Genomic DNA, 19,734 nt, shown 5'->3' with positions numbered 1-19,734 from the left:
TGGAGGAAATCCACCCAGGCCCCACCTTGACTTCAGCCACTTGGTTTGTAGCGCTGTGTGGCGGCAGCCCCAGGAAAGGAAGACAGAGGGGCTGAGAAGGCCGCGGTGGTTATTTCTGCCGGCACCATGAGGGGGAATTCCTTGTGAGAGGAACAAAATGGCGCCAGCTTTGTTCACGCACCCCACCTGGGATCAAAACGCTGACTGAAAACGGCGGCGGACAAAGGATCCTTCAAGCCAAAGCAGCGCATACCTGGGTCTCCAGTTCCGTCACCTCCAAATTCAGCTTGTTCAGGTGCTTGTTCACAAAAGTGATGAGAGACTGCCAAGAACAAAAGAGACACAGGAGCCGTGAACGGCCCGCGTGCGGGTCCCATCTGGAGGGGCAGGCTTGACATTTGCCAGCCCGGGCTCTGTGAAACGCTTTCATCATCTCCTGTTTGCTAAAATAAAAAGCCCATGTTTCAAACGCAACATCCCGACAATAGCCCCTAGTTTTCATGGCATAATGCCCGCATCTATCCTGGCTACGCATGTCTCTGTTCACCAACCCATGCACACATATGCCAATCTGTGCACGTGTGCCATATTTAACAAGCACACTGGAGAGCACTCCCTGCTCTTAAGAAAGATGAAACTGCCAGGGGAGGAGCATTACATTTGCAAATGTATCTTAGATGTGACCTGGAACGGTAAACGGCACACTCAGAAGACTGAGCGGAAGTGCTCCTCCAGCCACACCTACTGAATTTTTTTTTTTTTTTTTTTTTTTTGAGACAGAGCTTAGCTCTTGTTGCCCAGGCTGGAGTGCAATGACGCAATCTCAGCTCACTGCAACCTTCTCCTCCCTGGTTCAAGCGATTCTCCTGCCTCAGCCTCCCAAGTAGCTGAGATTACAGGCCCTTGTCACCAAGCCCGGCTAATTTTGTATTTTTAGTAGAAATGGGGTTTCTCCATGTTGGTCAGGCTAGTCTCGACCTCCAGATCTCAGGTGATCTGCCCACCTTGGCCTCCCGAAGTGCTGAAATTACCGCACCCAGCCCGCCTATCGATTTGCAATACATAGGGAGATCCACCCAGGGCGATCTCTCTGGGCTGTGGGGATTTTCTGAGCCCTATTATGTAGGTACCAAGGGGCACTGGCTTCTCTCCAGCACAGGCTTAAAACCTGTCACCTGTAATTCCTCAGTGACCAAACCCAACTGTGATGGAAAGTCAATACTACCCACCACTGCTCATGATATGATTTCTTACCCATTCTGCTCAAATTTACTGAGCAGCTACTACATGCCCGGCATGCTGCTTGGTGCTAAGGACACAAACACAGTCAGAGAGCTCCACCCCCGGCCCCCGCCAAAGGGCCTGTAATTCTCCATATGCATGTAGTGGTAGGATGGAGACATCAAGAGATACGGTACTGCAGGGAAACACGAAATGCAGGGGAGATTTCATAAGCCACAGAGGAGACGTGTGCGGACCCCCGTTAAGACCATGGAGAGGGAGCATTGGAGCTGGACCTGAGTGTGGGCCAGTGAAACGTGAGAGTGAGCTGAGTGGGTACCCAGGCACATCTGCAAACCCTTTGGGGTCTTCAGGCTGTGGCTGGATGTGGGTGGGATGGGAAGGAGTAGGAGGGGACGACCCAGGGAGAAACCTGCAGAGGTGGGCAGGGACTCCTGACTTCATTCTGGGGCACAGAGAGCCACAAACACCTAAACTTGCAATGTGGAGGTGAGGAAGGGACAGGCTGGAGTGGGAAGCTATCAGGCAAGTCAAAGGATTCTGTCTTCTTCCTTGCTGGTGGTTCCAGTGCTGAAAATGTGTCTTTCTCAGAATGAATTAACATGGTATCCACTGAGAGATGAAAGCAACCTCAGGCCACACCATTCTCAATGCTACCAGTGACCGTACGCTGCAGGCTAAGCCCATGCACAGACAGAATCCCAGTTTATCCTCACAGGGACCTGAGAGGTGGGTAACATCTCTGTCCCCACTTGAAAGATGGAGAAACTGAGGCTGGGAGGTATAATCTCGCCCCTCATCAGAGGTCACACAGCTGGTAAGTCGGGAGCTGGATTTGATTCACTCCCTGAACCGGTTCTGTCAGGGTCCTTGGGGACCACATGTGATGGGGTGGAGATGGGGGACTCTGAGGCTCCTAGCATATCCCTCACCACCCAAGAGTGCTAAGAAGGCTTCGTCCCAGAAGGACCATTAGCACAGTTCCAACAGCCTTTTGCAAAATGCTTCCAAGAACGAATGATCTCGTGGTCCAAACCCAGGCCAACATTTTCCAAAACAGGGTTCCACAGAAATACAATGCATCCTACCCCAAAACTGATAGATAAATAAAGCCCACTCTCAACAAACAAGTTTGGAAAACACTTCATACCAAGCTCCCTCTTGGAGAAGTACAGTATACGTCAGCCTATGAAAGGTTCTGACAAGTCCTGCACTAAGAAAGCCGTTTGGGTGAGCTGTCCTGGACAAAGGAGAACTCTCTCGCCTGCACCATAGGTAGAAATGAGCGCTCCTCCGACGTCATGGGAAGGAGGGAAGCAGCCTCCTGAACGGGATGCCTGCGGGCACTCGGATACGTTCATGAGCAGCCAGTGGGCCCCAGTTCCTTTTGAGGGGAACAAGCCTCCCTGGCAGATCCCCCAGAAACTGATCACTCCCGTCCCCAACTCCAGAGCCTTGGAGATTTTTCCACCCACAGATTGACCAGCAGGCTGCCTGGGCTAGTGAGGGCCCGTTCTCCGTCTGGAGGGAAACGGGCCAAATCCATGAATGGCACGGCTCAGCCGCACAGGCCTGCGTGTTTACTGGGCAGGCTGGAGATGGTAATGAGGCCAGCAAGAGCAGCAGGCTGACATGCTTAAAAACATTTCCACATTGAAAAAAGGCCTCGAGTCAGAAAGAACTGCTGGCTGGGTAATTCACTTAACAGAAGTGGAGAGGGTGGGCAGGAAGATACCCAGGGAGCAGCGATGTTGAGTTAAAAGGCGCTAATTTTATGCATTGTGGTTACGTTTTTGACTGTCATTACATTTCAATCCATGTGGCAAACATTTCTGAGATTCCAAACATTTTCCCACCTTCTTCCCAGCAGGCATTTGTGCTGTCAAAAAGCCACGAACCACGGGAGAGCACATCCGACATCCCACCAAGAGCTCACCTTCTTCACCACGCTGAGCTTATCCGGGGCGTGGTCGAACAGCGTGTCGAAGGCATCCCGCTCTGAAGACAAGCAAAGAGAGACATGAAGGAGCATTTATGGAAACCCACGGTGCTGCCCTCATCCCGGGCCATCCGGGGACCTGCCAGCTTCTGATCCCTCAGGGGGTTCAGCCTCAACTCCCACAGCTGCCTAGAATTCTTCCAATTCCTACCAGCACGAAAGGGCTGACCCTGATGATCTGTCCCGGCCAAACCAAGGCGAGCAAGTGCGCTTCGGAACAACCGGAGCAGCGTGGACTAGAGGCTGCAGAGGGTCCCCTCCACCTGCTTTTTACCTTCTCATATGAAACACGTAGATGGCACCTGGCATCTGCACCCGCCACGTCCTAGGACTTGAGGTGTCCTGAATTCTCCCTGTTCCCTTGTCTACTGGCAAATGTCACCTGTGAATCCGATCACTTCCCCCGTGACGCCTCACTGCCCCTCACCTGGGAGCAGCTGCAGCCTCCTACTGCACTCCTGGCCCCTGAGCCCTTCTCCCCAGCAGGCAGAATGAACCCTTCCAAGTGCAAACAGGATCATTTGGTTCCCCCTGCATTCCCACCACAACTAAAACTCTCCAACTGCTTCTTATCATGCTTAGAATAAAATTCATCCTCTCTCCTGAGAGCCATGGGACATTCTGATAAAATCCATCCTTTCTCCCACGGGCCATGGGACGCTCGGGCTCAGCATTCTCCTCCTACATGCACCCTCCCTGACTTCACCCCACCTACCGGCCTCCCAGCTGCTCCTGCTGACACTGGTGCACACCTGCCTCAGAGCCTTTGCACCTGCTGCCCATGGAGGGAGGGTCCCATAGGGGCATATGGGACAGAGACTTGGACCCCAAGCAGAAGGCTGAGGTCTCCAGGTAGACACAGAGCTGTGGGGCATCACTGCCGGGGCCGAAGAGACGGGGAGGAGGGCATTTGGAAGTGACTCGGGGCACCCTAACTTCCATCCTTCAGGTTCCTGGAGGCAGAGCATGTTCAGAGGACCAAGCCCAGCAGAGAGACCCTCTGTTACCAGCCAGCTGGTAACTTCCATCCTCTAACTTCCATCCTCCAGGTTCCCGGGGGCAGAGCATGCTCAGAAGCCCAAGCCCATAGGAAGGACCCTCTGTTACCAGCCAGGCTGGGGTCCCAACCCAAGGAGCAGCGCTGGGGAGCTGCACAGCCCAGCTTGACAGGAAGGGGATGGGGTAGGAAGCTCCTCCTGCCCATCTAGGGGGTGGCCTAGGGGGGCCTCCTCAGGGACAGCCCTGGCCTAGGAGAGAGACAAAGAGAGCCCAGAAAGAGAAGAAAGGGATTAGGCCCAGGTAAGCCAGAGGCCGAGGGAGAGAAGCCGGCCAGGCCTCCTCGCGGAGGAAGCATGCTGACCCTTCCTCCCGGTCTGGGCCCCAGGAGGCAGCTCACACCCCCCGGCCCAGCCCAGCCCAGGTAGCCTCTTCCTTGGCCTTGTGGAGGTGGTGAGAATGAAGTGGAAAGGAGAGAAGGAAAGTGTATGTGTACACGTGTGTGCATGTGTGTACATGTGTGTGCATGTGTGTACATGTGTGAGCATGAGTGTGCATGTGCGTGTTGGGGGGCAGGAAGTTTTCTCCACCTAAAGACCGACACTGAGCAAAACGCCCTGCCTCTGGACACATGCCAGTTTCCTAATGCAGCAGCTCTACATTATTTTCAAAATCATCTAAGTAAGAGAGAACACAAAAAAAAAGACTGTAAGAAGAAAAAAAAAAAAAAAAAAAATGAAATCTTTACAAAGCAATACGCAAACTATAAATGCAGCTTAAGAAAAACCCCAGGAGCAGAAGAGTGCTTGACGTCAGCCGGGGTATATTTAGCTGGGCCACCGCTGGGCTGGCAGAGTCAAGTCACTTAGGGAGGCATCGGTGCCGCAGGGGCCTCTCCGCCGGCTGCTGCGCCCCTGGACCCGGGGGACCGGCATCACGTCACACAGTCCACATGGCAGGGAGGGGCCGGGGGTTCTGAAAATGGGCACTGGGGACCCGGGGCACAGAACTCAGGGCATTTGGAAGGGACTTAGGGCCCCCAACTTCCATCCTCCAGGTTCCTGGGGGCAGAGCATGCTCAGAAGCTCGAGTCCAGTGGAGGGACCCTCTGTTACCAGCCAGGCTGGGACCCCAACCCAAGGAGCAGCCCTGGGAGCTGCGAAGCCCAGCTTGACAGGAAGAGGGCGGGGTGGGAAGCTCCTCCCACCTGTCTAGGGGTACCCAGGGGCCTCCCCAAGGACCACCCTGACCTGGGAGAGAGAGAGACAGAGAAAGCATACTGCACTGCTGTGACGTGCTTGGCCTTGGGAACGAAAATAGATCCTATTTTGTTCTAGCTGCCTGACTTCACACCCCGTGCCTTTGGGCAAATCCTTCCCTCTCCAACCCCATTTCTTCCTCTGTAAAGGCGGCATTGTGACAGCCCCTGCCTCGCCCTTGGTGTGGACCTAAGTGGGGCAGTGAGTAGAGGCAGGAGCACAGAGCCTGGCAGGAGCATTGGTGGCCCTCAGTCCTTACAGCTCCCTCTTGTCCTATCCCCCAGAGCTTCCACAGGCTCTGGGGACATCACAGGGATAAACAAGGAGGGGCCCCGCTCTTGGAAGAGGCACAGATTTGGGGGAGGGCCAGGAGAGAGAGTAAACTATGGTAGTGCAACCCTGTTAGTGTCAGAAAAGAGGAATCCAGACGGGGCCAACCAACCTGAGCATGCCAGGGCTGCCCAGGTTCAACCTGCAGGAACGCTCAGCTTGGTCCCTGTAATGTTTTCATTTGAGTCAACAGTTTTTATTTGTTTTGTTTGTTGTGGTCTTGGTTTTTGCTCTTTGAGACAGAGTCTCACTCTGTCACCCAGGCTGGAGTGCACTGGCACGATCTCGGCTCACTGCAATCTCCGCCTCCCGGGTTCAAGCAATTCTCTTGCCTAAACCTCCTGAATAGCTGGGACTACAGGCATGCATAAAAATTTTTGTGTTTTTAGTAGAGACGGGGTTTTGCCATATTGGTAAGGTTGGTCTTGAACTCCTGACCACAAGTGATCCACCCACCTCAGCCTCCCAAAGTGCTGGGACTACAGGCGTGAGCCACGGTACCCGGCCAGAGTCAACAGTTCTTAAATGGGAAGGTTTGTGCAAAAGTTCTGAACTTCTGGCTTCTCTTGAAGAACTGGAGGCTGTGGCAACAGTAAGCCTGCACTCCCACCTGGCAGCAATGAGCTGCCCCTGGGGATGGGGGTGTGGACTCTCCAGTTTGCCCCAGACTCCACCACTCCCCACTGCCACCCCAGGGTGAAGGGGCAGCTGATGCTACCATTGTATAATCTAGCCACTCTCCTCTTTTATATTATCAGCCTGGTCCCTGGAGGCACCTGAGTCTCGGACCCACGAACCAAGGGCTGGGGGACCTGAGGAAGGCTTCACAAAGCAGCTGGGGTTCAAACCAGGCTTGCTGGGGCAAGAGGAGGAAGAAAGGTGCGTCACTGAGGGAGCAGGAGGCACAAGGAGAGATGCCAGAAAGTCCAGCGCAGGTTCAAGAGCCAGGTGGCCCGTGAGAGGGGTTAACAGGGGCTGTGGCCTGCAATGTGGGAGTCGTACAGGGCACAGTCAGGAGCCGGGGTGATGGGATGGAGCCAGAGTTTTTGGAACAAGCCCTGTTGGCAGAAATGGGAGAGACTTGAAGGGGTATTACTAGGAGTTACATAATGAGGGGGAAAAGGGTGAGGAAGGAACATCCCCCCCTTTCCCCTCATCCTCAGGTAGGGCCTCCAGCCCAGGGCAGACCCAGGAGGGGGAAGGGCAGACCCAGGAGGGGGAAGGGCCGTCCACGGAGAAGCTGCACCAGCTCACCCGTTGCCATGGAGACCAGGCTGCAACCTCCCTGGCTCCCCCTGGGACTTGTTTCTGTGGAGAGAAGCCTCCTCACCCACCTTGGCCAGGACAGTGATGCTGTCAGGAGGCAGCGAGGACCTGTGGAGCCACCTCCCTCGCTGGAATGATGGAGAGTGGGCAGAACGGAGCCCCCATTCCTCCCTGGCTCAGGTGCTCATGGGGAAACTGAGGCCCAGAAGACCGCTCCTGGCAAAGCCCAGTCTTCCAGAAGCTCCTAGAACATCTGGCACCAGCTGTGTGCAGACTGTGGCCAGGGCTGGCTGCTCTGGTCAGGAGGTGGGGTGCACCCTGAGGAAAGGTCAGCTCTAGCCCACAAAGCACCTCTCAGTCAAGGAGCCATGTGTGAAAGGAGAAAGGCAGGGGCTGTGGGCGCCCCTGAAAGTTTGCTGGCACCAGTATCTGCCAGACACGTGTAGGCTTCATTGTGTAAACAGTGGCGCAGGGAAGAGGAGCCAGGCCTTCCCCATGAGCAGAGACTCGCTGCTTGGTGCATCACATGAGTACAGAAAAAACTAAGGCAGGGGTGGGGAGGAGAGCCAGTGGAGGCCAGTTTGGGGCGGTGGAGTCAGAAAGGGCCTGCGTGATCAGTGACATTTGAACTAAGAGTTGGCAGAGCTGCAAGAGTGAGCCATGGGGTAATCTAGCGGGAGAGCATTCAGGTGAAGGTTGCTGGAGGACAGAGTGCCCTGGGGTGCTCTCAGGGGCTGAAGGAGGTGAGTGGCATAGCAGGGAAGCCAAGACAAGGCGTGCTGCTGCCCCCACAGGAGTGGGTGCCGGACCAGATGCCCTGCTGTGCCTGAGGGTGCCAGGCTGGGTAACCAGGAGACTTCAGAACCTGCGTCAGCAGAAGCAGCAAGGCCGGGGGTGGAACTAATTGCCTGTCACTGACTAATAGCCTGTTTGCATTTTCTCAAGCACAGCGCATAAAGCCTACAAAGTAACGAGAACAACTCCATCGGCCTCTTGTACAAATTGGTCTTGTGATTCCACAGTCCTCCCATCCCTGGAGTGGCAGCTGGGTCCACTTTTCACACGTGACACCTGGCTCTTACGGAGGGAGCCACTGCCCTGTACACTAGACCCGAGAGCTCATTCCTGGGGTGGCAGGAGCTCCAGGACCAGGCTTCTGGGCCCTCGGGCCACACGGTGCTACACACAGCCCAAGGCCCATGTGCTCCCAACTGAACTGACCAGACTATCTTTTCCCTAAACCTCCAACAAGGCCTGAACCAAGCACAAAAGTGACAGCGCCACAAAAACCAAAGACTCAAAAATGCTTGAGAGACCCAGTCTCTTCTTTTTTTCTTCTTTTTTTTTAGACGGAGTCTCGCTTTATCACTCAGGCTGGAGTGCAGTGGCGTGATCTAGGCTCGCTGCGACCTCCACCTCCTGGGTTCAAGCGATTGTCTTGCCTCAGCCTCCACAGTAGCTGGGACTACAGGTGCCCGCCACCACGCCCAGCTAATTTTTTTGTATTTTTAGTAGAGATGGGGTTTCACCATGTTAGCCAGGATGGTCTCGATCTCCCGACCTCATGATCCATCCTCGTGGGCCTCACAAAGTGCTGAGATTACAGGCGTGAGCCACCACACCCGTCCCTCTCCTCATCTTTAGGCCTCTACAATTCCAAAGGGGTTCTGAGCCTCCTCTAGGAAGAAAGGGTGGAGAGGAGGTGACAGAGTGGGGTACTGTGCCCCCAAAGTGCACCTCTACCTAGACGCAGGATGGGGAGATGCCTCATCCTGGCCCCATGAGCTGTGACCCCACTGTGGTTTCGCCTCCCTCAGCAACTATATACAGGACTACAGGACATTTCTCTTTCTCTTCCTGCATTTGTTTTTTAATATTAGAGACATTTTTAAAGAGCTGGAATTATCCTTTTAAAAAAAACAAAAAACAAACAAACAAAAAACAATGAAGGCCTGTGAATGTTCTCAGCATAGCTTAAGGTTTAGCAAAGAAAGCCGAGGAGACACACACTGGCTGCCTCTTCTCAATTCGAGCCCCACAGGATCTGAGCCACTTCCCCTCTCCACAGGCGTGATGGTTAATACTGAGCGTCAGCTGGATTGGATTGAAGGATGCGAGGTGTGGTCCCTGGGTGTGTCTGTGAGGGTGTTGCCAAAGGAGATTAATATTTGAGTCAGTGGACTGGGAAAGGCAGACCCACCCTTAATCTAGGTGGGCACCATCTAATCGGCTGCCAGCACAGCCAGAATAAAAAGCAGGCAGAAGAACGTGAAAAGACTAGACTGGCTTAGCCTCCCAGCCTCCATCTTTCTCCCATGCTGGATGCTTCCTGCCCTCAAACATCAAACTCTAAGTTCTTCAGCTTTGGGACTCAGACTGGCTTCCCTGTTCCTCGGCTTGCAGGAGGCCTATTGTGGGACCTTGTGATCGTGTGAGTTAATACCTTTAGTAAACTCCCCTTTGTATATATCTATCCTATTAGTTCTGTCCCTCTAGAGAATCCTAATACAACAGATAAGCAGCAATGGCATCCTAGCTGGTCCCCATAATAACTTTGAGGTTACAGAGCCCCATGGCCGAGCTGGCCCAGCCCTCGTTCTATAGAACTCAGGGGGTGGCACTCCCATCTGACATCAGCTCCAGGCTGGCAGGCTGGAGAGGCAGGTGGGAAACTTGTTTGGTTTCCATTTTTCCTTTTAAGAGCTGTTCTCCCCTCCCTGCTCACTGGAGAACATGGTATTTGGGGGTCAAGAGGTTTCTGTTTTGAAATGCTTCCCAAAGCACTGAGCCTGGCCAGGTCGAGGGCCGGGGTATCCTGGCTCTGAGGGTTGAAACATTACCATCCCTCACTGAGATGACGATGAGGTCTCAGGCTTTAATGAGGGAAGACAGAGTAATTGCCTCTTTCTTTGGGAATAGCCACTGAAAACCAACACTAATAAAACTACCCCACATAAAGGGCTGTCCCCTGGCCAAGCAGGGCACTCACCTGTGATCTCACCCAATCCTCACAGCAGCTCCTGCCTGGGGAGAGCCTTTTATACTCCCATTTCACAGAGGAGGAGCAGAGAGGAAGGGCCAGGCCACAGACCACCAGCCAGGACTGAGCCCCAGCTGCCTGACTCTAAGGAAGTCTGCTAAACCAGTGGTTTCCAGGAGGAAATAACACATATGGAAGGACATCCACAGAGCTGAGCCATTCTCTTCCAACCAGCTAATGACGCTGTGCTGGCCGCCTCTCCTCCCTCCCTTTTACCCTCAACCACTTTTGCACCAGCCCATGACGGTTCCAGCCAGTGTTACATCCCAGGCCCCTCCCGCTCCCCTAGCTGGTCACCCAGCCTTCCACCCCACTCCTCCTAGCACCACCCAGCCACTCTCAGCTCTGAGACACAAGCCCGTTATATGGAAAGGTGGCAGAGGGCTGTGAACTTTCCCTAGGATTCCAGAACTACGGGGGCAGTAAGACCCACCCAGTTTCCCACTCCCCCCAGATGACCATGTATACTCTCTGGAAGCTTCCTGGGGCAGCCCTAACACATCTCTGTCTCCCCACTTTCCCTAGGGTTACTTACCGAACCGGCCCATCATCATCCTGCAAACAAGAACACAGACAGAGCCATGAGATGGGTCACTCAGAACGCAGTTTCACAACCAGCACATGGAGGATGAGAGACAGAGCCAGCCAGAAAGCTGGGCCCTTGCTGCCCAGGTAAAGGCCTACTGATAAGAATGCAAGTCACACTGTGCTACGTTCCAGCCCACTCTAATGATAAATGAGAGGTGCTTGTGTGGATTATTAACGTTTGTACAAAATCAGCAGCAAATCACCATCTCTATTCGCACATTAACCACTCTGTCAATGTTGTTTGGAGGGGAGGTACTTAAATCAGATAGTGGTTAATACAAAGATTTCAGCAGACAACAAGTCTTCCAGCAGCCATGGAATGCTCAAAACACAGGCTGGGCCAGGCACAGTGGCTCACGCCTGTAATCCCAGCACTTTGGGAGACAGAAGTGGGTCGATCACTTAAGGTCAAGAGTTCGAGACCAGCCTGGCCAAAATGGCAAAACCCCATCTCTGCTAAAAACGCAAAAATTAGCCAGGCGTGGTGGCAGGCACCTGTAATCCCAGCTACTTGGGAGGCTGAGTCAGGAGAATCACTTGAACCCGGGAGGTAGAGGTTGCAGTGAGCAGAGATTGCGCCAGTGCACTCCAGCCTGGGCAACAAGAGTGAAACTCTGTCTCAAAAAACAAACAAACAAAACAACAACAAAAAAATGCAAGACTGGAGACCAGCCTGGCCAAAGTGGCAAAACCTCCTCTAAGAAGAATACAAATAAATTAGCTGGGTGTCATGGCATGCACTGTAGTACCAGCTATTCGGGTGCTGAGGTGAGAGGATCGCTAGAGCCTGGGAGGTCAAGGCTGCACTGAGCTGGGATCGCACCACTGCACCCCAGCCTGGGCAATGGAGCAAGACCCTGTCTCAAATAAACAAACAAACAAACACACAAGGTTGCAGGTTACTCATGTTTCCAGGAGTAAACACAATGTACTTGCAGGACTTTTGGAACTAAAGGATCCTGGGGAACCACAAGGCCGGGCCCTGATCTCAGGCAGGCAGTAGTGGAAGCAATGAGGGAGATGGGAGTGGTGAGCAGCTTTTCCTCAAAGATTCCCAGTGAGTGAGTGCACAGATCCTTTCCATGTACTGCCTTCCTGAGAGGCAAGAAAGTCTTTATTTTGTCCCCAAATCCCTCTAGGCTCAAGTCCTTTGGCTCCATCTTATTTAATAAGCACTTACTTGAGCACCTACTATGTGCAGGCTGTGCAGATACAGTAATTAATATCCCCTGGAGATAAACACTATGTGGCCCTGCCCTCAAGATGCCTGGGAGTGAGAGACCTGGTAAGCCAATATTTCAATGTTGGTCACATGTGTCCAGAGGCAACGGGAACTAAGAGGAAGTCAAGCACTCCTGCTTGGCAGACAGGAGGGCTTCCTGGAAGGGGTGACCTCATAGCCACCTCTTGAAAGAGAAAGGGGAACACAGACTGGATGGGAGGTGGCAATGCTGCCTTAGGAAACTGAAAGTGGATCTTTGGGCTGCTGGTTTTCAGCAGACATTCGATGATTCAAATGTTCCATCAGAGCCTCTGCAGCCATGGGGAGGGGAAGGAACAGGAGACCAGGATGGGATAACCAGCCCTGAGGAGAACCCACCCGGGGCATCAGCCTGGAGAGGTGACCCAGCCTCTCCTCTATCCCGGCCCTGGCTGGCAGAGGGATACTGACTCAGGCCAGAAAATCCCAACTCCCTTCCTCACTGCTCAGGGCCGTCTGGTATCTGATTGAAGTGGCTTCCACTGGAATCTCCCCTGCCCTGACTTTGGGGTGCTCCCCTCCTCCTGGAAATTCCCTTAGGGCCCTAAGGCACTTCCCACAAGCCCCTGTGTTGGACTGTGCATGTCTGTGGATGCATCCTTTCTCATCAGCAGGATGGGTCACCTTGGAGCAGAGGAGCTGCACTCAGCCCACTTCTCAGTGTTTCTGTTGACCCAGGAGGGAGGTTGGCACGCAACAGACCCTCGGTGCCACTTACCACTGGTGAATAGCTGAGGCCATTCTCCCACCCACTTGCTCATTCTCTGTCTCTGGACCATTCTAGTTTTATGGCAGGGGCCCCAGCTCCTCCTTGCTGTCCTCATATGGGACCCCCTCACCTAGAGGGGGACTCCTATCACAGCATGCCCACTACCCAACAATGTGCATAGGCCCTTCCTGCACAAGGAGGCAGAGTCTGTTTCCTGCAGCTTGATCCAGGATGACCTGTGACTCACTTTGACTCACAGAATTGAGGATATAGGTATGGATGTCCAAGACAAGGCCTCAAGGGGCCTGCAGCTGCATTCTCACTCTCTCAGGGCTCTGAGGGCACCCTGGGAAGATGCCCAGCTCTGTGAGGAGGAAAGAGACCCAGGGGAGGCCAACACCAACCACCAGAGGTAGGGGGAGCCCATCTCGGCCTCCCCAGCCCCCAACCAGCCTTCAGGTGTCTGCATCATATCAGCAACCCCAGGCAAGACTAGCTGAACAACCACCCAGCTGAGCCCAGCCTACATGGCTGACCCACAGAATTGTGAGCAGCAAATGAAACAGATGTTGTTTTAAGCCACTTGGCTTTGGGGGTGATTTGTTACACAACAATAAACAACTAAGACACCAGCCCAATCCCAGTTCCTCACGAGCAGCCCTTCTCCTACTGCTGAATAGGCAGAGCTGCTGCCAAAGGCCTACTGTGCTGGGCACAGAACCACATTCTCATCCTCCCTTCCTCCAGCTCTCCCTGTTCCCTTCACAGGCCTGGGGCAGACTTGGAGGCCTCTTCAGGGGCCTCTGCACATGCGTCAGCCTGCACTCCACTGTCCCATCATCTTCCCTGACAGCTTGCAAGCCACGAGTGGTTTCCTGTGTCAGTTACGATTTTTGAAATACCATCCACGAATGCACAACACAGTAATTAATCACTCTGTGAACTTAGCTGACGGATTAGCTGAGACAATCAATTTTTAAATGTTCTCTTTCATCTGAAACAGGTTTAGTCAAGAGGCACAAATGCAGTGAATTCTAAAGATTCTTAGCAGGTTATCACAAGGAGTCCTTAAAACCACACACCACAGATACTGTTTGATTTGCTATTTTCAATAGATTTGAAGACTTTTAGACTTCTGAACACCTGCCCTCTGGCTTTCTCTAGGAGATAAGAGATGGCTTAGTAGTGTCTGTCAAAGGAAAGTTCTGGTTTAAACATGCAACTCTTGCCTCTGACGGGGCTAATGTAGATGGATAAATGAACCGAGACAATGGGTCTTTCTAATCATCCTGAACTCTCTCTGCCTGCCCCACCTTGCAATGTTCTTAAAGCTCACCTTTTAAGATAAGGAATGAAAAAATTCAAAGGCTGTGGAAGGTAACTCAGTTCTAATGTTAAAAACTCTGAAGAAAGTGTGCAGAGGGAGGAGAGCTGGGGTGGGAACCAGCATGAGAATCACACGCTACAGTGAAGGGGCGTGGAGTGGAAGCAGCCCCACGTGTGCCGGCGTCCCTGGCTGAAGTGGCAGCCTGGGGCCCCACTCACTTGGGGCAGCAGAGCCTGGAAGGGCAAGGCAGGGGTCCACTTACCCTGTGGTTGTGGTCAGCTCCTCCGAGATGTGGCTGGAATGCAGCAGGCCTTCCCGCTTCTGAAAACCCCAAAATAAACATACAAAGTCAGGCAGTGGAGAGATGAGGAAGGACGCACTGACAGGGCAGATGAAGCTGTGGTGTCAGAGATCATCTTAGAAAAGAGCAACAGGAGAAGGAGGGGTGGTGTTGGACATGCTTGCCAGGCCTGGGTGAGTGCACAGCAGGGGACCCTGGGCAGGGTGCCTTTCAGCAGCCACAACCTGTCCCCCTCCTCCTCCCACCCTCCGGTCTCCATGTGGCCCTGAGAGCTGGCATCTGTGTGGGTCTCAGGAGAAACACCCCAGGTCAGGACTCCCCAGAGGGATCCTCTACGCTTTGCAGCCAGGAGAGGTGAGGCATGTAATTGGAAGGAACATAATTAACAGGGAATGTCCCCTGCAATCATGTGTGTACACAGGACTGAAGAGGGTGCCCCAACGTTCGTATCTACCACAAATTTCAGAATGTGATCTCATTTGGAAATAAGGGTCTTTGCAGATACTAGCTCAGACGAGGTCATCATGGATTATGGTGAGTCCCATCTTAATCCAATATGGCTCACATCCTTATTAGAAGAGGAAATAGACACAGAAACAGACAGAGCGAAGAGGCCATATGATGACAGAAGCAGAGACTAGAGAGAAATGTGGCCACAAGCCAACAACACCAAGGACTGACGGGCACCACCAGAAGCTGGAGGAGGCAGGACGACCCATCCCCTAGAGGAGGGGATGTGAAGGAGGACAGCCTACCCTGACAACCTCTTCATTTCAGACTTCTGGCCTCCATAATTGCGAGAGAATAAATATCTGCTGTGTTAAGCCACCTGGTTTGTGGTACTTTGTTATGGCTGCCCTAGGAAACTGATACAGTATACGTCACACTTTTCCCAGAGCGTGGCAGGTATCAAAAAGCAGTGATGGCCGGCACAGTGGCTCACGGCTGTAATCCCAGCACTTTGGGAGGCCAAGGCAGGCAGATCACAAGGTCAAGAGATCGAGACCATCCTGGCCAACACGCTGAAACCCCGTCTCTACTAAAAATACAAAATTAGCTGGGCGTGGTGGCACGCGCCTGTAATCCCAGCTACTCGGGAGGCTGAGGCAGGAGAGTCGCTTGAACCCAGGAGGCAGAGGTTGCAGTGAGCTGAGATTGTACCACTGCACTCCAGCTTGGGTGACAGAGCGAGACTCTGTCTCAAAAAAAAAAAAAAAAAAAAAAGAAGTGATGGTGGTGAGGGAGGCATGGCAGTGGTGACGGTAGGGGTGGCAGCCCACCTGTCACAGGAGCTCCAGGTGGAGTCTGGGTGGCTGATCCAACCACCACTGAACCCCTCAAGGGACCGGGAACTCACTTCCCACTGGGCCAGCCCACAGTGGACACCACCAAGATCTGAGCTTCCATCCCTTTCCTGCGTGTGACCCCCAGGGAATACTCAGGGTTGGTGCTTGTTATTGAACAACAGTGTGGGCGACGCTTATCCTGATTCTCAGGAGTGCCTGCCAAGGAAGGTCCAGAGACACTGTGTTCACCTAGTCACGGACCAAACGTGCCTGAGGCACCCACCGGGATGCTGGGCCTAGGTCTAGGATTGGAGACATGAAGTTGGATGTTTTACAGGTTTGTAGTAAAATCTCGGTTTTATGGGGGAAACACTGCAGCTCAGCAAAAGCAAGTGATCAGCCTAAAGCCATGCGGCCAGGCAGTAAATAAGGCCCTTCGCTTCCTTCCTTCCAGCCTGGAAATGACACATCCCTTACACCAACCACTCCATCTGGGGTTAGATAAGGGGTCCGCTGAGCAAGCTCAGAGGCCAAGGGGTTGCAGAGAAGAAACAAGGCGGCTCTAAGGTCTGGGGAGTAATGGCACCCAGTTCACAGGACCCCCTGCTCCCGTTTCATTCTGCTTTGGTCATGGTCCAAACAACACTTCTCTAACCCGTTATGGCAGGAAGCACCAGCAAGTGCTTGCCTGGTTCAAACTTTCTGCAAACCCCAAAGATTATCTTGGACTCAAGTGCAAGCCTGAAAGGAAATACTCTGGTTTCTGAGCCTGCACAGGGCTCCTGGGGCCCCGAGCTGACGTAGGTGGGCTCGGGAACCATATCCCCATGTGTCCTAGGGAATCCTTTTCAGGCTGGCTGCCTGTGAACCAGTAGCCAAGACAAGGGGCCATAGGAATGGCCCCCCAGGTCCCAAGTCACCACCACCAGCCACAAACATCCTCCTTAGGAAGGAAAGATGGAGACATGGCAGGTGGCCCTCGCCTGATGCCAGAGAGGCGCATTCCCGTCCAGTCAAGACTGAGCTACGGTAACAGAGGGGTCAGAATGGGTTCAGAAAACACAGTGGCAGCCAGGTCCTCCTGGACCACAGAGACCACAGGACCAAGAAGTTTAAAAACCAGAGGAAAGTGGAGCCGGATATCTCTAGTAAAATAAACACGGAGGCATCCAAGGTTCCGAGCGTGACCTTAATTCTGGCAGCAGTGGTTATCACCGCAGACCCCAGGCGTGTGTTCCTCCTTTAGTGGCTCGGCAGCCCATGCTGAGTGCTTAGAGAATAGTAGGCGCTCAGTGCACTTTTACTGAGGGAAACTACACACACGAACCCTAGGCAGTGACTGTCCACTTAAATGTAAGGGAAACAAAGCCAGGCATGGCTGCTCCCACCTATAATCACAGCACTTTGGGAGACTGAGATGGGAGGATCGCTTGAGCCCAGGACTTTGAGACCAGCCTGGGCAACATAGTGAGTCCCTGTCTCTACAAAAATCTAAAATTAGTCAGGCATGGTGGCATGTGCCTGTAGTCCTAGCTACCTGAGAGGCTGAGGTGGGAGGACTGCTTGAACCCGAGAGGCTGAGGCTGCAGTGAACCGTTACTGCACCACGGTTCTCCAGCCTGGGCAACAGAGTGAAACCCTTTCTCAAAACATAAAATAAAATAAAAAATAAATGCAAGGGAAACAGCAAGAGAAAGGTAACGCTACTTCACCCTCTGTTAGGACCTGGGTTCTGGTTCCATTTCTCCAAGTGAATCAAGAGAAATGAACCCAAAAAAAGAGATGACGGGGCATGATGAATAATCCACGGTGAATGCAAAGCGGCTTTAATTTGGGTGTCTGTTTCATCCCGCGGGGCCAACCTCCTCCAATGAGTAATAAGCACATTCAAGGGGATTGAATTCCAACCAGTTGGCTTTGGAGAGAAATGAATGTTCTTTTCAAAAATGTGGAAAATTAAACCTCAACACCCTCATGCCTCTGCTTCTGCCTCTCATCAAATCAATGCCATTGTTCCCGTTCCAATCATTTATCTCGGAGCCAGGGTGAGACACACATTTTGTCAAAAGGGAAAAATAGAAGGTAGCCTCCTGGGGGGCAAAAAAGGAGGGGGAGGGCAGGAAAACTGCAGGAGGAAGAAGACATTGCCTCTCTGGCGGAGTTACGGGCAGGCCGACCGCTCGGTTATACTCACCCGCACGACCACCACCTGCACCGTTACATGCTCAGGAAGGCGGATGGGGGCCCTGAAGTGCATGGCCAGAGAGACCAGCAGGTGGAGGATGGCTACCAGGTTCTTCCCATGAATTGCTGCGGGAGGGAGGAGGAAAGGAGGCGCTTTAGATCGGGTGACACAGGAACCCGAGCCCACGTGCAGAAGGCAACAGAGACACAGCATCTAAATGAGACCCCAGCAAGGCAAGGACGGAGCAAAGTGCGGACAAATAAAGAGAGCTGATGAGCAACCTGGTGAAGTCATTTCTTGGTTTCAATGTCTCCTCTCCTGTTGGCCTAAGGTGACTTGTGCAGACACTTTTAGAAGCACAATGGTTTTAAAAGCAATAAATTGGGCAGTGATGAGGGGAAGGAACAGGATAGTAAAATGAGCACAGAGGGAAAAGATCATGGAAAGCAGGTCACGGCCACTTAACCATCACAAGGACGTGCGTTATGATCTCTGGCACTAAAAAAGGGCTCCCTCTATGCAATGAACCATCCCAACAAGGGTAGGCTGCCAAGGGCAGAGGCTGCTCTGGGGACATTAGACATTAGTCCTTGCCTTGCCTTGCCTGAGTTTGTCCTCTCTCCTCAGCATGCAGACTCAGGTTTGGTCATCCTCACCACTTCTCCTCCGCAGGCTTTTACAGTTTACAAGGCACCCAATTCCCCACCCACGGATCCAGCAACCCATGAGACAGCCTGGGTCTGCCCAAGGTCTCGATGCCAAGAAACCAGGTACAGGGCCAGGCTCCAGGGTCTCCTGCCCACCGCTGAGAGCCCAGCTCACCAAAACACAGAGACCTCTGGCCCAGCAGAGAGAGCCCTGAAGCCACACCCTGACGGCCCTGCTTCAAGGGGAAGGAGGTGGGGAAGGAGTGGGCAGCACCGAGCAGAACTTTCTCCTGGTTTAGTCTTTCACCTTCTGGGTTCATGTCTTGGCTGAAAATACCATGATGTCACATCTCCTAATGCCAGGGTCACAGGCAAACAGCCCACTAGGTGTTGCTGCCACCGGTATTTGGGGTTGAGTCCCAACAAGAACCCCCCAAGGCTGCTTCTCTCTCGAAGTCCCTCTGAGCCACCCGTCCATAAACATTGCCTCTCTCCGCTGCAGCGTGGGGAGGATGGAGAATCGTGGCCTGACCAGGTCCCTTTTCTAGGAGCTCCCTAACCCTTCTCCTGTTCTTCTCCCCTGCAATGCTCTACCTCTTACAGCGCAGGGAGATGAACCCAATTCTAAGATGCAAGGTCAGATGGGATGATGATGAATGTGGATGACGAATGTCGAGAGGACGGGCTCCCTCCAGACACTCCCTCCTCCCGCGGTGTGGAACTCACAGTCCACGCTCCACCGGAGCGCCCAGCCGCGGGGCCGCAGCAGGTCATGTACTGCTTCCAACACCGTCTGCAGCTTCTGTTTCTGCCCTATTTCGGACTGTGTCACCTCAGCCACATTCAGCTTGCATCCTGCCAGTTTTTCTGCAATGAGAAGGACAAGAGGAGAGGGTCAGAAAAAGCTGGAAGGGCCAGGCATGGTGGCTCATGCCTGTAATCCCAGCACTTTGAGAGGCCGAGGTGGGTGAATCACTTCAGGCCAGGAGTTTGAGACCAGCCTGGCCAATATGGTGAAATCCCGTCTCTACTAAAAACACAAAAATTAGCCAGGCATGGTAGTACATGCCTGTAATCCCAGCTACTCATGAGGCTGAGGCAGGAGAAGTGCTTGAGCCCGGGAGGTGGAGGTTGCAGTGAGCCAAGATCACACCATTGCACCCAAGTCTGGGCAACCTGAGTGAGACCCTGCCTCAGAAAGACAGAGAGAGAGAGAGAGAGAGAGAAAGGAAGAGAGAGAAAAGGAGGAAGGAGAAAGAGAGGAAGGAAGGAAGGAAGGGAGGGAGGGAGGGAGGGAG

At 53.2% G+C, this 19,734-nt stretch overlaps 1 protein-coding gene across 3 annotated transcripts in view; it reads right to left on the bottom strand.

The window, feature by feature from the left end:
• Positions 1–19,734, bottom strand: part of PARVB (parvin beta) — a 141,128-nt gene that overhangs the window by 17,753 nt on the left and 103,641 nt on the right. For all 3 annotated transcript variants that reach the window (XM_023221788.1, XM_023221791.2, XM_023221789.1), the window contains exons 5-10: positions 19,163–19,303; positions 17,799–17,914; positions 14,280–14,338; positions 10,668–10,687; positions 3,179–3,240; positions 254–322 (exon numbers count right to left, since the gene is read on the bottom strand). In XM_023221788.1, the coding sequence (XP_023077556.1) occupies positions 254–322; positions 3,179–3,240; positions 10,668–10,687; positions 14,280–14,338; positions 17,799–17,914; positions 19,163–19,303 (467 nt within the window). The remainder of the gene's footprint in view (positions 1–253; positions 323–3,178; positions 3,241–10,667; positions 10,688–14,279; positions 14,339–17,798; positions 17,915–19,162; positions 19,304–19,734) is intronic.

The sequence above is a fragment of the Piliocolobus tephrosceles genome, chromosome 19 (genome assembly GCF_002776525.5).
Source record: "Piliocolobus tephrosceles isolate RC106 chromosome 19, ASM277652v3, whole genome shotgun sequence".
In the NCBI taxonomy this organism is placed as follows: Eukaryota; Metazoa; Chordata; class Mammalia; order Primates; family Cercopithecidae; genus Piliocolobus; species Piliocolobus tephrosceles.
This window is presented reverse-complemented; position numbering and strand designations above follow the sequence as displayed.